At 37.8% G+C, this 18,074-nt stretch overlaps 1 protein-coding gene across 1 annotated transcript; it reads right to left on the minus strand.

Moving 5' to 3' along the window:
• Positions 1-789: 789 nt before the first annotated feature.
• LOC141351115 (5'-AMP-activated protein kinase subunit beta-2-like) lies at positions 790-12,388 on the minus strand. The gene is made up of 8 exons (XM_073857570.1): positions 12,290-12,388; positions 6,160-6,339; positions 5,598-5,752; positions 5,422-5,515; positions 4,861-4,975; positions 4,604-4,737; positions 2,671-2,739; positions 790-1,593 (listed from the first exon to the last, which is right to left on the minus strand). Exons 2-8 carry the CDS (start codon positions 6,313-6,315, stop codon positions 1,516-1,518), a joined length of 801 nt encoding a protein of 266 aa, XP_073713671.1. The 5' UTR covers positions 6,316-6,339; positions 12,290-12,388; the 3' UTR covers positions 790-1,515.
• Between the last annotated feature and the right edge of the window lie 5,686 nt (positions 12,389-18,074).

The raw sequence follows: 18,074 nt of genomic DNA on the forward strand, positions 1-18,074 counted from the left end.
ATACTACCAGTAATACTTCAGTTTTAGTGCATTCGATTCAATGGTGCCTCAAAATAGCACACTTGAATACACTTAAATGTTCTTAAATTTATCTTAAGACGTACTAAAGATTCATTTTATTTGTACAGTATAGGCCAAAGGTTTGGACACACTCACTCATTCTTTATTTATATATTTTTCCACATAACAGAATAATAATAAACTCGTCCAAACTATGCATAACACAAATGCAACTATGGGAATTATGTTGGAGACTGAAAGCATCCAAAATAAATCAATTCTCTGTTATATTTTATCATCTGAAGTGCAGTCACCCTCTGCCTAGAAATTGCAAAACCTACTCGTCATTTTATCAAGAAGCTTCTTGAAGTTTTACTTTAGACTGAATGTTAAAGAATATTGAAGGACTTCATATTTAATCTGGGCTCTTATTGACAGATTTTTCTTAAATATTCAATGCAAGTCATCTATTTAAAAAATAATATTTTAAAATAAAATTTTAGTTTTCTAATAACAGAAATTAATCTGTTTGGCACAGGTTTAGTTTTTTTCTAAACGTAATTTCGTGCATTTAACAATACGCCTTCAAATTAAAAGATTTTTAAAATCATAGTTAACATTTTAGTCAAGTGTGTCCAAACTTTTGGCCTGTACTGTATATGTTGTGCAAAATTAGTGCATGACAATAGCACTTTTAATAAGGGTCCTTTGTTACTTGGGATGTTGCATGGATATAAGAATTAAACAATTTGTAATTTGTCATACATTAAAAAAATGTAAATCAGAAAATCTGAATGCATTTTTTTTATTTTAAGAAGTATCGCCCATCTTTTAAAATGCATAACTGCTCAAACATTTCTTCAGTGCATATATAAAAATCACACAAATTAAATTCAAGTTTGTGGATTTTTCCTCAAAAACTATTTGGTGTTTTGGCACTGCTCTTTCATGAGGACGTGACTATATTTCATTTGGGCTACAGTGCAACTCACACCAGTGAATAAATATAACAGCACACTATTTCAGCTCGCAGCATCAAAAAACATCAGCAGCAAATAAAAACAAACTCAAAACAGACAAATATATCTTGAATTAAATATAAAATATATATGTAACAGACAAAAAATTCATTGCTACATGAGAAAATGCAAACGTGTTCATCTACATGTTTGTCTGATTATTCGTTGTCTTAACACAGTTAAAGCACATCAGAGTAAAAGACAAAAAGTCACACAGTAAAACTCATAGCATCATTCCGTCATGCTCTTGATAAAGGTTTCTTTAAAAATATTTCATTCATATTTCACAAACCCTTAAAATATAACAAGTTAAGATAAATAACCGCGGTTCACCTTAAGATTGTATTCGCATTATGACCTAAGAGGACAAACTCGGTTGTTTAAAAACAAAATGGGTAAAAGATGTGCAACGAGAAATGACTAGTTGACAAATCTGCTGTATGTTTCAAGTGTTTGAAAGTGCAATCTGAGCTCTGATGGATGATGACTGAGCTCATTAAATGGGTTTGTACAGCAGAGAAGTCACGTATTTCTTCTTATAGCGGTGGGTTGCACTGAGGACCATCACACCATCCTGAAAGAAACAATCAAATAATGGCTGTTAGAGGCAGATAACTGGCTGTGATGCTTGTTTATTTATCATAACATTATATACTAGTCAATACATCAGCATATCGTCGCTGCCTTAGTTAAATACGCTTACTTTATTTAATATTAATTATACATTTATTAAATGTCTCTTGCAAACCATTAAGGGACAATGAATCAATACACTGACATGGTAATTCTACACAACAGGGGCGTCAGTTTGTGTTGAAGTGGGGACAAAAGATCTTATAAAAACATTACTGCAGGACGGGAAAAATATTGAATAATGAGCATCAAAAATGGGCATAGCGTAGGCCAGTCAACAACAAGAAAATACTCAGCATAAAACCCTCAACAATGTCGACTGCACACATCACACATATAACAGTCCCTGCAACACCAGCTCAACCGAACAATGCCAAAGCACCATACCGTAGAAAACAGCAGCGCGTTTAATAAATGATTACAATGAATTTCATTACAAATGTACAAGAAAACACACCATAAGCATACAACACAACATATGTGACACTAGACCACAAAACCAGTCTTAAGCATCGCTTGATTTTTCAGAACATTTTAACCAAATGTTTTCAAAAAGTGGTGGGGAAATCCCCAGCGTAAATATCACCAATGCTCGACAGATACTTTGTTTGCACAGTCCTACCGTAATTAAGTAACTCCTAGATGTTAGTCTGGCGTCCGGGGGAAACGTTTACCTCGATGAAGGAAAGTCATTGTCATGTTTATTCGGCTATATCCAGTGCTGAGCTTCGATGAAACTTTACGAGACCGGCGAGATGCTTCACAGGCGGAAGATATACGGCGTGATTGACAGCTTTGACACAAACGGGTACGTGAAAATCAGATGACATGATTTCACAAGTTTTCATTGGCTATTTAGGTATGTGACGCATACTGTATATGGAAATGAACCTGGACATTCAATCTGTCGAAAAATCTCAAAATCGGCAAAATGAACATACGTGAGTTTCATCGGACAGCGACGATATGTAACTTATGTAATGTTTAAGAGCACACTGCTGGTAAAGAGATGTATAACCTTTATTGAGAGCGCATACAGATGGTTCAGCATGACATGGTTTGGTTCAGGCAGCAGGGCCGGATCACACTGACACAGAGAAAACACAAAGAATCAATGCACAATGATCAGTTTATCAACTGTCACACACACAATACACATCTGTCCGCAATTATTGCATAAAGACATTCATATTTTTAAGGGTAAAAGATAGAGCAAGAGAGAACGTGTGTTTGTAACTTTTATACCCTACCTTTCAAAAATTAGGGTCACAAACTCATTTCTATTTTTCATACATAAACTGCAGCATTGATCTGTACAATCTACACATATATTTATTTACACTTTATTTATTCTACCTTTCATGTACCTCTCTTCAAAATGTAAACATTATTAAACTGAGTGAAAGAGAGAGACAGACACACAGGGGCTGTGTCAGAAATAGCCCCCGTCCCCTTATACACCTACAATAGTCCACTAATATAGTTCACTTGAATGACTAAATCAAAATGATTGAGTAAATTTGGACACTTCAGCTACAGCACGGGCACCATCATCTGCCGAGAAGTAAAAATGCATTCGCCGCGAGCTTTACATCAGTTGATCACTCATTATTATGGAAGCCCTGAAGCGCAACGTTAAAAAATTGCTCAAGTTCTTCCTTCCTGTACAGAGCCAAGTCTAAGATTTTCTCTTTCAAAAGTTTTTTCCCTCTTTCAATTTTTTTTCTCTTTCAACTTTTTTTCTTTTTTTTTAAATCTTTTAAATAAAGCTTTTTCTCTGTCAATTCTGTTCTATTACATTTTTTTCTATTTCAAATATTAAGGTGTTTCTCATAGATTTTTTCTCTTTCAATTTTTTTTTCTCTTTTAAAGTTTTTTTTCTCTTTTAAAAGGTTTTTCTTCTTAAAATTTTTTGAAAGATAACAAAATGAAAGAGAAAAAAATGTGAAAAAGAAAAAAATTAAAGAGAAAAAAATCGTATGAATTATTGCGGTGCATATGCCATATTCAGTTCGCTCAAGTTCTGCCTTGCTGTATAGACTAAGTCCTAAGATTTTTCTCTTTCAAAATTTCTTATCTTTCAAAAACAATTTGTCTTTCAATTTTCTTTCTCTTTAACATTTTTTCCTCTTTGCAAAAAAAATGTTCTCTTCAAAAAAATTCTCTATATATTAACTTTTTTATATATTCAATAAAGCTTCTTCTCTTTCATTTTTTTTCTCTTTAAAAATGTTTCTCTTTCAAATTTTTTTTTTCTCTATTAACATTTTGTTTCTCTTTAAAAAAAAGTTTAATTTTCTCTTCAAAAATATTTTTTGCTCTTTCAAAATACATTTTCCCTTCAAAAAAGTTTCTCTTATAAAATGTTTTTTTCTTAGATTTTTTTCTCTTTAAATATTTTTTTTTCTCTTTCAAAAGTTTTTTTCTCTTTCAAAGTTTTTTTTATCTATCAAAGATGTTTATCTTTCAAAAAATTCTCTTTCAAACATTTTTCCACATTTTTTTCTTCTCTCAATATTTTTGTGATGTCACCTGGTGGCCAAGTTGGTAGCCTATTGGATGCAAAATTTTTAGCTAGTAAGCATTTTTCCTTGTGTGGTCTTTTGAAGAGAAAAAACTTTTGAAAGAGAAAATAGGGAGACAAAAAAGAGAAAAAAATTAAAAGAAAAAATGTTTAGGACTTGTTTTTCTTCCTCATGTTTTTTTTTATCGTTTTGCTTCAGGGCTTCCGTACATTTTTGCGGTGTATACGCTATATTCAGTCTGCCGCCATGTTGAATCCAAACCGAGGCTGAATAAGGCGTATTGTGAGGTTGAATGAGTGCACTCAATAATGTCTATTATGATTTTGGATATCACAAAAAATTCCCATTCCCTCATATATTGCACTATTTAAGTGTAGGGGGCTATTTCGGACACAGAGAGTGACAGAGAACGAGTGATGTTCTTACTGATATGTTGGTGTCTTTGTTGAGGATGACTTGTAGGAGGTGAGGCGGGAGTATGGGTGGAGCTTTGAAGCGTTCCTCAGGTTTAAACATATGCACGTTCTGTCCGTATGGACCGGGCGGTGAACTAGACAGGTCTAAACAAATGTACAACACATAACACTATGCTGCATGAACATTCACTATTGAGCTTTGACATCTCAATTTTATCTTTATCACAATACAATAAAGTTTCAAGCTGTGTGACAGACAGATCTCACCTGATGTGTCCGAGCACTCCAGCGAGTCCACCTGCAGCGCGTCAAACACCTCAAAGTCTGATTTCTTCACATGCATCAGATTATTAATGGTGCCCATCTGACTGGTGACAACAGGCTGAAGAGACAAAATCTCTATCAGTTTTCTTCAGAATTAGTTGGAAACATTTGGAATAATGTAAACACACAAGTCAACAATTGTTCCAGGTTTTTTTTTCAGTTTCATCTTTCCAGTGCTTGTATTAACCTAGAAAATGTGATATTTAGTGCAGAGAAAAAAAAATAACTGACAGCACAATTGAGTTTCAATTTCAACAAACCACTATTATGGTGATCAGTGTTTGCATTAAATTAGCTCACTTGCATTTTAAAGGACACACCCAAAAACAGCAAATTTTTGCCCGCACCTACAAAGTGCCAATTTTAACATGCTGTAAAAAATGATGTGTGCGGTAGTTTAAGATAAATACGCACTCTGGGGACACCAAAGATTTATTTTACATCTTTACAAAAATCTCATAATATGACCCCTTTACAAGTCAAATAACATGCAGATGATTTTACCTCAGAGGGGTCATGAAGCCACTGTCCATCTACAAAGAATTTGTACTGATGTTCACCCTCAGGTAGATCCAATACTGCTACAAAATCATTATGGCTTAAGAGACAAAACAAGAGATTATAAATATTTTAAGAATGATGTGTGACATCACACTGATATGAGGAGAAAGCTGTAGGACCTTTTATTAAGTGGGATCTTGGTGCTCCAGTTATTAAAGGACCCTGTGATGTAGACCTCTTTCCCTCCTCCTGCCCAGCGGATCACAGTGGGTCGGGCCTGAGGACTCGTCTTTACCATGTCATCTAAATCTGGAGGATCCTTCTCACCTGAAGCCTGACAGCACAATTTTAAATAACAAATGCCATCTAATATTAACACTGCAAAAAATGACTTTCTTACTTTGTATTTTTGTCTTGTTTTCAGTACAAATATTTAAAAATGCTTAAATCAAGATTTATTTTCTTGATAAGCAAAATGACCTAAGAAAGTAAGTCTAGTTTTTAGATAAAAACAAAAGTTTAGTGAATTACGTACAGAAAGATGGCATGAGGGTGTAAAATATGGGATCATCTTCAGTTCGGGTTTAACTATTCATTTAAAGCTTTAAAGTTGTATTCAACAGTAGATTTAATCATTTATGTTTAATGAAAATGTACCTGATGTAGTGTCAGTGGAATAACAACACTATTATGATTTATTTCATTAGTAAAATTTGATATAAACAGAAACTTATTGAATACTTTAGATTCTGGTCCACGTGTGTTAAAGATGTTGGGGTCGTCAGTGCTGTCCATCATTTTGCTGGGCTCAAGATCTTTGTGTCCACCTCCACTCTCTGAACGATGAGGTTTTGATCCATGCCGATCAGCAGACATTCGATCACTTGTGTTCCCCATGACTGATGGATCCTGATTTACAATCTGTTAAGGAGACATTTATTAGGATCTACAAATATTATGAAGACATGTTGTCTCATAATCCTGAGTTTTATGAGACGTACTTGTTACGTATACAACCACAATCATGGGCGTTTTATTAAGAAGATAACAAGTATGATCAGTAAACATGATATCACATCATCCAGTGAAGCCAAGGTGATCTTTATGGCTGAATAACAAGTGTGTAGATTTCGGTCAAATACTGAAAGAAATGGCTACTGTAATGTGATGGGTAGGCTGTGACATTTTCTGTGTCAGGTGGTACAACCAAAGTAAAACTAGACAGAATGCCATTTTATCAAACACATTTTAATTGTATTTAAAAAAGTACATTTATGAATTTGATATCACATGCAAAAACTTATACAAGCATCCAAGTAGAAGTCAGAGGTCAGGCGGTGCAACCAGAAAGTCAAACTGCTGTGAATGCCCCAAGAAATAAAAACATTAAGCTAAATACTTGTATTAATCTAATAATTTCTCTAATAATTTTCGTTTAATAAATGCAAGCTAAGGTTTGTAGTATTAGGTTATTTACGGTAGTTTTGGAATACACAGGAAACGGTAGTGACATATACTGTGTGTGTTACGGTACTGGATATATAATAAAGAGCTATCAGAAGTTATGGCTGGTTGTCGCGTCGTCCTCCATCACAAAGGCTGTCGTTGTGCCTATTAAACAACAGAACATGGTGTCAGAAGTGCAGAAAAGCAACTTTTAAGTGAGTTATTGAAGTCGGGACATTGGTTTCGTTTCAGTTTCGTTTTGTCCTGTCGGCCGAAGGGGGGCTGTCTGGACAAGTTCACGGCATCATCATGAATCAGTTTCAGGTTTCTCCGCCTGAGAAATTCACATTTAAAGCGGATGATTGGTTGAAATGGATAAAACGCTTCGAAAGATTTCGGATTGCGTCTGGATTGGAGACGCAGGCGGACGAAAATCAGGTGAATGCTCTGATTTACGTGATGGGTGAAGAAGCAGACGACATATTAACTTCCATGCATTTAAGTCCCGAGGATGCGGCTGATTATGAAGTTGTTAAGCAAAGACTGAATGATAATTTCATCGCTCGCAGAAATGTGATTTTTGAGAGAGCTAAATTTAATCAGCGACAGCAAGCCGTGGGTGAGTCTGTAGATAGCTTTATAACGGAACTGCACGGTGAGATGGTAAGAGATCAACTCGTCGTGGGTCTGACAGACAAAAGGCTGTCAGAACAATTACAACTAGACCCTGAATTGACACTTGAGAAAGCTGTTGTACGAGTTCAACAAAGTGAACTAGTAAAAAAACAACAAGAATTGCTCAAGTCCAACTTTAAAGGGGAAATCATAAACGAACAGTTAGACAGCGTGCAGGCTAAACAGTACAGCAATGTGAAATCAAAACAAGTGAAGCCACATTATGTACAATTTGCAAAGAAACCACCTCATGAAAAATATAAAAAGGGGATTCAGTGTTCTAGATGCGGAGACACAAGAGGCCATAACCTGCAGCTATGCCCAGCAAGAGATGCAATATGCAAACGGTGTCATAAGACAGGACATTATGCAAAAATGTGCAAGTCAAAGAAAGTGCGCGAGGTAAATATTGCCACAATAACTGAGGATGCAGATGGAGACATTGCATTCCTAGGCTCAGTAACAACAAATCTGGCTGGAAGCCCATGGATGACTGAGATAAAAATTGACGATTTGGATATAGTGTTCAAAATTGACACTGGAGCAGATGTTACAGTTGTTCCTGTGACGTTGTACAACCAGGGCCGGTTCAACAAACTGAAACATGCTGGTAAAATTCTCCAGGGGCCAGGTGGAACGTCATTAAATGTAAAAGGGAAATTTACAGCCACCCTCAGTAAAAACAACAAATGCACAAAACAGGACGTATATGTTGTTGACGGATTGTACATGCCATTGCTAGGCAGGCCAGCGGTCGCTGCACTTCAAATAGTAGCCAGGCTGGATGATGTCAGCTTAAGCTCAAAAGAAAGAGTGGAGCAGGAGTTTCCAAAACTCTTCAGCGGCTTAGGCAAAATGGAGGGGGAGTACAGCATCGTGCTAAAGCCTGGGGCAAAACCTTTTTCTCTGTCAACACCTAGACGCATTTCCCTCCCTCTTTTACCAAAAGTGAAGGAAGAATTAACCCGAATGGAACAGCAGGGGGTTATATCAAAGGTCGAAAAACCGACAGAGTGGTGTGCTCCCATGGTCGTAGTGCCGAAGCCGACTGGGAAAGTGAGAATCTGCACAGATCTCACTGAACTGAACAGATCAGTTATGAGGGAAAAACATCCTTTGCCTTCGGTGGAGCACACGTTGGGACAACTTGCTGGAGCCAAAGTGTTTTCCAAGTTGGACGCCAATGCTGGCTTTTGGCAGGTTCCACTTTCTAAGGAATCCTCTTTGCTCACCACCTTTATTACTCCATTTGGACGATACTGTTATAACCGTCTATGCTTTGGAATCTCTTCAGCTCCTAAGCATTTCCAAAAACGCATGTCCAGAATACTTGAGGGTCTGGAAGGTGTCGTCTGTCAAATGGATGACGTGCTTGTCTGGGGGTCCACTCAAAGTGAACATGACGAGAGGCTGCGACGGACGCTCTCAAGACTTCAGGAAGCAGGTGTCACTCTCAATGAGAAATGTGAGTTTTCCAGGAGTAAAATCAAGTTTCTTGGACAAATCATTGAGGAGACGGGGGTGAGTGCAGACCCAGATAAGGTGGAAGCAATAAAAGCCATGAAACAACCATGTAATGTCAGCGAAACAAGGCGGTTTTTGGGAATGGTCAACCACCTTGGTAAATTCTTGCCACATTTGACGGAGAAAACACAACCACTCAGAGACTTGTTGAGAAAGTCCAATATGTGGGTCTGGGGATCACCTCAGCAGGTGGCTTTTGAGGAAATCAAAGAGGAACTGACAAAACCTCCCGGTTTGGCGCTATATGATACAAACAAGGATACAGTAGTTTCTGCGGATGCCTCTTCATATGGGCTGGGTGCTGTTCTCCTACAGAAGCAAGCAGAGAATGTGTGGAAACCTGTTGCGTATGCTTCAAAGTCTCTCAGTGATACAGAGAAACGGTATGCGCAAATAGAGGAGGCGCTGGCCACCACATGGGCTTGTGAGAGGTTTGCCAAGTTTCTCATTCGGAAACTTTTCCACATCGAGACTGATCATAAACCTTTGGTTCCTCTGCTTACCTCAAAGAAATTGGATGAACTCCCTCCACGCATTCAGCGGCTTCGCATGCGGTTGTTGACATTTTCGTACACCAAAAAACATCACATGTGGCGGGTAAAAACATAGCAACGGCGGATGTGTTGTCTAGAGCTCCCATTAGCGATACAGCAGAAGGGCTCTCTGAAGAGGACATCAATCTGTATGCTGATTCTGTCATGTCGAGTTTGCCGGCTACAGAAAAAAGACTCAGAGAGATCCAGAAACATCAAGATGATGATTCTACACTCCTGCAAATAAAGAAATATTGTGTGTCAGGATGCCCAAGTAAATTCTCAATTGAAAAAGTTTTTCAGCCTTACCTGTCATTTGCAGGGGACCTTTCTGTGCAAAATGGACTTTTGTTGAATGGTATCAGGATTGTGATTCCAGCGTCACTCCAAGCCGAGATGCTACAGAAACTGCATGAAGGTCATCTGGGCATCACAAAGTGCAGGGAGAGAGCTAAACAATCGGTTTGGTGGCCAGGTCTTAGTAAAGAGCTGACGAAAATGATTGAGAACTGTGACACATGTGCACGAGAGAGAACTAACCTCAGAGAACCAATGTTGCCTACTGATTTTCCGTCGAGGCCATGGTCCACAGTTGGAGCAGATCTGTTTCATAAAGACGGCAAGGTGTACTTGGTCGTTGTGGACTACTTTTCTAGGTTCTTTGAGGTTGCAAAACTGACGTCGACAACTTCAGAGGCTGTGGTTGAACACTTTAAATCCATCTTTGCACGTCATGGAATCCCTGAGGTTGTGCGCTCTGACAATGGACCACAGTTTGCTTCAGAGTGTTTTCGTGTATTTGCACTGGACTGGGGTTTCAGCCATGTAACATCGAGTCCTCATTTTCCGCAAAGCAATGGACAGGCGGAGCGTGCGGTGAGGACGATTAAAAATCTTCTCAAAAAGGCAACTGATCCCTACCTCGCACTTATGGCTTACCGTGCATCTCCTTTGGCTAATGGTTATAGTCCTGCTGAGCTCCTCATGGGGAGGAAGATAAGAACGCGGGTTCCTTTGATCCCTTCTCAGCTTAATCCAAAGTGTCCAGATGTGAAAAAGCTGGTGACGAAGGAGCTGATATACAAATGTAAACAGAAACAAAATTTCGACAGAAGACACAAAGCACATAACATGACACACTTGCAGCCTGGGGAACATGTTTGGGTCAGAGACATGTCAGAAAGGGGTACTGTGGTGTCTGCGGCTGGCACACCCAGATCTTATCTTATAGAGACACCAGGAGAAACAGGTTTCACCTCTCACCAACTCCGACTGCTCCTGTGGTCTCTTCTGATCTTCCTGACCTGACAGAGAGCCAGGTATCTCCACACTCTTCAGATTTAATGGTCACGCCAGAAAGTCCGAAGGTTCACCAGCCGACGGCACAAGCTGCCAGAAGATAGCCTACCAGGATTAGAGCACCTCCTGGGTATCTGAAGGACTTTGAATGTAGTTAGCGATACCCTGGATAAACACTGAGTGGCCAATGGGGCAGAATAATCCCCACACTCGGTTGAAGGTTTTGGGCAGTCCACCCCATCCTTCTAGTTAGGAAAAAAAGTTGTATTGTTCAAAATGTAGAATTTGTTATTTAAACCGTAATGTTTGAGAATGTTTATTGTTTATTGAAAAGATAAATATTTCTTTATTTCAAGTTTATGTTGCATCCCTAAAGGATTAAAAGAAAAGTATCCTTATTTGGAAAGGGGGATGTAGTATTAGGTTATTTACGGTAGTTTTGGAATACACAGGAAACGGTAGTGACATATACTGTGTGTGTTACGGTACTGGATATATAATAAAGAGTTATCAGAAGTTATGGCTGGTTGTCGCGTCGTCCTCCATTACAAAGGCTGTCGTTGTGCCTATTAAACAACAGAACAAGGTTCTCTATAAAATTGTTATTAAACTTTTATTTAAATTATTGTTCTTAAATTTATAGCTGTCAAAGTTAGTTTTATGTTAAGTTTTTTACACTTTGAAACTATTTTCAGGTTATTCATTATCAAAATAAACAAAAAATCATCATGACAACACAGGGAGCGCATTAAAACTTTTCTGACGAATAGACAATAATTGTACCATTTTATTAAATAGGGATATCAAAAATATTATGAAAACAAAACTTTTTAAACACATTGGTCCTGGGTCCGATTTATGCATTACATCTAGTTTTTACAAAGATTTTTTTTAATACGTTTATATACGTTTATATCTTGTCATTGACCCCTAATCTTTTTGTTACTAAATATACAGCGACACCCTAGAGCAGGCAACATGAACATAAAAACCACATGAAATAAAGAAAAAACTACACTTTTGGGGGGTAACGTTAGATGGTGGTTTTTTTTTTTTTAAATAGCTCTTAAAAAAGTGTCTTAGTTTACATTTTATATAAAATCTTGATGTTGCATAGAAAGTTTCCCCGCTACGATGCGTCATGTTAATCACACATCTAAAGCAAAAACACACTGTGTTATATTTCGATGTGTTATTTAGTAAGCATGTAAACTAAATCATTGTTATTGCTGAGTAGCTTGAGTCTCCGTAGCTGTTAGCATGCCGAGTGTTTCTGTCAAACTCAAACTGTCTTTCGCTCACATTCACAACATATCGTCACATCATGGACAACAAATATTCAAGCGTTTACTCTAAGTGGTTAAAAAAAGGAAGTGAAATAATGTAATCAGTACCACATATGAAGAGTTTTATTTCCGCTCCTGAGATACTTAAACAACATACTGCAGCTGTCTGCGCTACGGCGAGCCGGAAGGTCCTAAAGACCACAGCATTCCGAAACGCGCTGTAGCAAATCCCTGAACGGTGAATTTTAAACGGAACTATAAGGGTACTTAAGGGCACGCCGTATGAAGTTTTAATTTTATTATACAAATTCATAAAAAATGTTTTTGCCACAAAACAACGAACACATAGCAGTTATTCAGGTCGTTGATTTCAGCTTTGTTTTTAAAGATATGGAAACTTTCACAGTGATGCCAAATAACTATTTTTGGTTCCTCAAAGAACCATGCAGTCAAAAGTTCTTCAAATACATTTCTTTTATACCCTTTTATAATCTAAAGTACCCTTTATAAAGAACCTCTCTGATTCTCCGGATGTTAAGGTTCTTCATTAGATGTCATGAACTTTAGAAGAAATATACATTAAGGGCAACACTGGTATATTTTCTGAGATCTGGGATCTCTTCATTGTTTTTCTTTCTGAATATGTCAGTACTTATTCTTAGTGTGTGTCAGCCTAAGTATTTATTAATGAGTCATGGCCTGATTCTGGTAAGGAGTGTGTGATGTGCGGTGGTGGATACATGTATGCATATGCATAGATCCTTTTACTGTTTGTACACAATGATGACGTGGCAACGTATGTGTGCGCATTTAGGCAACAGAAGTATAGCAAGAATCAGCAGTGAACAACACAGACAGAGAAAGTTATTTTAAAAAGTTGACTTTATCAACTTTTTCAACACACGTTAGCGGATGACCAAAAATAAAGTTGCCAGATACATATATACGTATATTAGTATATTATATTAGTGCAAGCAAACACAACAACCAGACATTTTGATGCTGGGAAACCGTTTTAATAAATTAGGTTTTATAAACAAGGTTTAGGAGGAAGACTTTCAGGTAATCAAACACAGGTGGAAGCACTCAGCAATCAACCATAAGAGGGTACATATAAGCCGTTTCTCAATACCAAGTACGCCAAACTCGGACTTGTGTCCTTCGTAGTTCGAACTTGCAAGTTCAGACTCGGAAGAACGAACTCCTGACGCGAAATGCATTCTGGGAAACTTCGCTGTCATAAGTCCACACAAGTCTCCTCTGATGCATCCTCGATAAAATGGGCGGATCAGTACAGACAAGAACGCATATTGAGAAACGGCTATAGACTGTGGCTGAATCCCAAACCGCCTACTTCCACACTATATATGTGGCATGACGAGGGGGGAGAGTTTAGCTTCAGTACGGAAGCAAAGATCTTACATAAAATTCCGACTACGCCACCCTGGGACTTACACCCAGGGAAATATTCATTACACCCAAAAAGGGCAGTAAGGCACACAAGTTCGTTCCTCTTAAAAAGGAAGAGTGAGCAAGAGACGTGGGTATAGTACAAAAATAGACTTTTATTTACACATAACCCCTTTAAAATAAGCACTCCCAACATACATCAGTCACTCCACTTCAAAATGCATCACAATCACACACACACTCAAAATTAAGGTTAAATGGAAACAAAACAAACATATAATAACCAGCAGGGCTGAGGTTCCCAGCGGGAAGAATCACTTAATCACGACTGGTGTTTACAAAAAGGCACACACACACACACACACACACACACACACACACACACACCCCACTGTGCATTCAGATTACACAACCACACACTTCAAGTGTTACACAGCACCCACTGAGGAGGAAGCACCACCACCACCGGACAGATCCATCCACCCGTGGGACCCCAGCACCTGCAACAAATCAAAACAAAATGAATAATTGGGTCACACAAAACAAAATGGCGACGACCAGCCTTATTTCACAAAGCCGACGACCACCACACACACACACACACACACACACACACACACACACACACACACACACACACACACACACACACACACACACACACACACACACACACACACACACACACACACACACACACACACACACACACACACACACACACACACACACACACACACACACACACACACACACACATATGTGGTTTACGAGGTCAATGTGACTTTTTGGTGGTTTACGGGGACACACCTTTCCCAACATCCAATCGACATGAGAGTTATGTCAAAAAATTTCATTTGATCTACAAAAGACAAAACATGCTTCAAAATAGCAAATTCATTTTTACAACACACAAATAATAATTATGTGACATTTTACAGGCTTATGGGGTCTGAGCCAAATTGTGGTTTATGAGGACAATGTGACTTTTTAGTGGTTTACGGGGACACACCTTTCCCAACATCCAATCGACATGAGAGTTATGTAAAAGTGTTTCATTTGACCTACAAAAGACAAACCATGCTTCAAAACAGCAATTTCACTTTTACAACACACTAATAATAAGTATGTGATATTTCACAGGCTTATGGGGTCCGAGCCAAATGGTGGTTTATGAGGACACTCAAAGTTTATGAGGTTTCTCTACACACAAACCTAGCCCAGTGGCCGTTCTAGACAAAACCAAGGAGGTGCACATTAAAAAAGGGCAACAAATGATATTTCAAGATTATAGGGGTGGTTACAGGGATTAGTTTAAGCCAGGACTACACCTTTATTTAGTTATATTTAGGAAGTATAACTAGTTTTAACAAACATGCCTTACTAAAAACATTACTTGTGTGCATTTTAAAGCAAAACAAAGAGCACTGATGTATTTTAAGATTTGTCAGTGCAAGTTGGACAGCTCTTACATTTATTTTAGTCTAGGACTAGTCTAATCCCTGTCTTGGAAACCGCTCCTTAAACTTTATTAGGGCCCGAGCACCAAGGAGGTGCAAAGCCCCATTGTTTTTGTCCGGTTTCTTCTTTTTTTTCTCCGAAATGAATCGCATTTTTGGAGGTCTAAACATGCTCAAAAACTCATGAAACTTTGCACACAAGTAAGAAGTGACGAAAATGTACATGTGGTATAGGCATCAGAAGTTGGCGTGTAGAAATGACTCTATAGCTAACCTGCAAAATTTCAAGAGAACAGCCCTCCCGCTACGAAAAACAAAGGTGGCCAGAGACATGTCTACACAGGCACGGGCCACCCTTGGCCTCTGCATAGAACCGCCACTGACCTAGCCTCATCCTGGTTTAAGGGGACTGACAAACACAGCTCAATTTCACAAGTGGTCAAAGGTTTTCATTGCTTTTAAAACAAGTCTCTTCTATATATATATATATATATATATATATTTTTTTTTTTTTTTTTTTTTGATTGGTAATATATTATGGCTTCCACAAAAAATATGACCGTGAGTAATGATGCTGAAAATTTGACTTTCAATCATAGAAACAAATTATAATTTAATATATATTCACATAAAAAACAGTTATTATGAATTGAAAATATTTCACAAATTAGTTTTTATTGTATTTTTGACAATTAATTCATTTTGACAATAATGTAATGATGATAATCTTGGATAATTAACTCTTTCCCCGCCATTGATGAGATAACTCGTCAATTAAGAGAAAACGCTTCCCTGCCAATGACGAGAATTTCCGGCTTTCCGCAATACCGCAACTTATACAACCCGTAAGAAATGCCTCACATGAAAGAACTCCGTGTATGTTTTAAAGATCACTCTGCATCTGATCTCTATAAAAAGTCCTTCACAAAAATGGAATTATCTCAGCTTTTTGCTCAAAATTGGGTGTTTTTGAAGAAACCTTCCCATATTTGAGAGGTGATAAAAAGAGAACGAATGAAGGTATGATGAAACAGGTTTTTTTGTTTGAAAGCAGAGGGTCTGTTCTTTCATTTGATATATTGTTTGTGTATATATTTAAAGAAGAACATTTTCTGGAGGGCATTAAACTTTTGTGAAAATCATGAAAAATGCTGGCGCTGGCTGGCAACTTTTTTAAAACGCTGGCAGGGAAAGAGTTAAGAGAGTAAAAACGTTTAATAAAAAAATCATTTTTTGAATTTAAAAACTGTCAACATTACAATCTAGTGCTGCCAAATGATTAATCACGATTACATTCAGAACATTTTTACTTTGTGACGGGAATTTAAAAAACATTACTTTCAACAGCAATAACATTACAATCAGAAAAATTTTACTTAAAGGAACACACCCACATTTTAGCTTATTCACAGTATCCCCCAGAGTTAAATAAGTCCCTACATATTATTCTTATCTCCGTGCGTGCTCTGTCTGATGCAGCCCCCGCTAGCTTAGCTAAGCACAACGACTGGAAGTGAATGGCTCCAGCTAGCATACTGCTCCAAATAAGTGACAAAATAATGCGAACATTTTCCTATTTATGTGTCGTGATTTGTATAGTCACACCGTGTACAAATATCAAGGTCATATGAGACAGCCATCTTTTAACAGTATACAGTAGGGGTGTAACGGTACGTGTATTCATACCTGACCGTTTCGGTACAGGGCTTTCTGCACGATGCACATGTGCACCGAATGGCGAATGCAATCTTTTGTGTGCGGAACATAGGTGTAACATAATATGTTGTGTGCGTTTCCACACAAACATATTAAGTTGGCGGAAGTCTCCGCGTTCAGCGCAAGTCTTCTGTCAAACATATAACATAATTTGGCCCGCAGAAAGATTTTTATTTACTTAGTTGTATATTCGTTTGAGTATTGATTTAAACGTTTACGTGTCGCGTCTAAAAGTGCATGTTAAACGCGTGTTGCTGCGCTGTTTTGTTCTTTTTGTTCTTTCGTTGCTACGCAATCATGAGTCGCGCTTTCTGTGACACGCGAGAATAACGGAATGCGTGATCAGATTTTTCATCTGCACCTCACGTCAATCATATCATTGTCACAATGTGATCAGCTGGTCGGGACAGAGAAGAGCTGTAACCCGGGCTTACTCAGCTGTTACTCAGCTGCGGAGGGGTTCGTTAGTTCAAGTCACAGCTTACATTGGCAACACAAGCAAAGATTAGGAGAAACGTGCAAAAGGTAAAAGAAGGCTATGTATGCAACTCACCCATCTTAATATGAGTGTATAATAACTATATCATCATGTTGCTTGCTGTGCAGTTACACATAGAGAAGTAATATTATTTTTATACAGAGATGGTACATAACCAATTCAATACTGTGACTTAAAAAATCCAAAATAATTCAAAACAAAAACATTTTTGGTGGCAAAAATGTAGGCTAATCGTTCATAAATGTATTTTACTTTACTGTACCGAAAATGAACCGAACCGTGGCCTCAAAACCGAGGTACGCACGAACCATGATTTTTGCGTACCGTTACACCCCTAGTATACAGGGCTCAAAATAAACCCTTTTATTTGGTAGCACTGATGCTCCCAACTTTAAAGAGTTAGAAGCACCAAATTTTGAAGCACCACAATATGTATAGGTTTAGATTTATTTTATTAAAAATAAACACAACTGGGCTTTACACATCCTATGGCCAGGATTTGAATTTTTTTTTTGCAGATTCCTAAAATAGTACCCAAATGCTGTTTAAATAATAAAGCCGCAATAATAATTAAACAATTATAGGTAACATAATTATGATGACAATAAAAAATCTAGCAAACACGTAAAACACTGATTAATTGTGACATTACAAAAGGATGTTTGTCGGATGTCCCTCAAGCAGGATGCGCTCATACATCATCAAACACTATTTGATTTGATAGACAGGTCAGTGTCTCCTTCAATAATGAACACATTTGTCATGACACTTTTTGTGTTTTTGGCACTTTCGCCATGTTCAAGCAAGG

Source organism: Misgurnus anguillicaudatus, chromosome 2 (genome assembly GCF_027580225.2).
Source record: "Misgurnus anguillicaudatus chromosome 2, ASM2758022v2, whole genome shotgun sequence".
NCBI lineage: Eukaryota > Metazoa > Chordata > Actinopteri > Cypriniformes > Cobitidae > Misgurnus > Misgurnus anguillicaudatus.

Bases quoted from the DNA above. Each gene is read 5' to 3' on its own strand.
- LOC141351115 (XM_073857570.1), bottom strand. From the start codon at position 6,315: ATGGGGAACACAAGTGATCGAATGTCTGCTGATCGGCATGGATCAAAA. The intron at 5,753-6,159 runs GTATTCAATAAG...TTGTGCTGTCAG, and splicing joins CACGTGGACCAGAATCTAAA to GCTTCAGGTGAGAAGGATCC. The intron at 4,976-5,421 runs GTAAAATCATCT...TTGTCTCTTCAG, and splicing joins GGCTTCATGACCCCTCTGAG to CCTGTTGTCACCAGTCAGAT.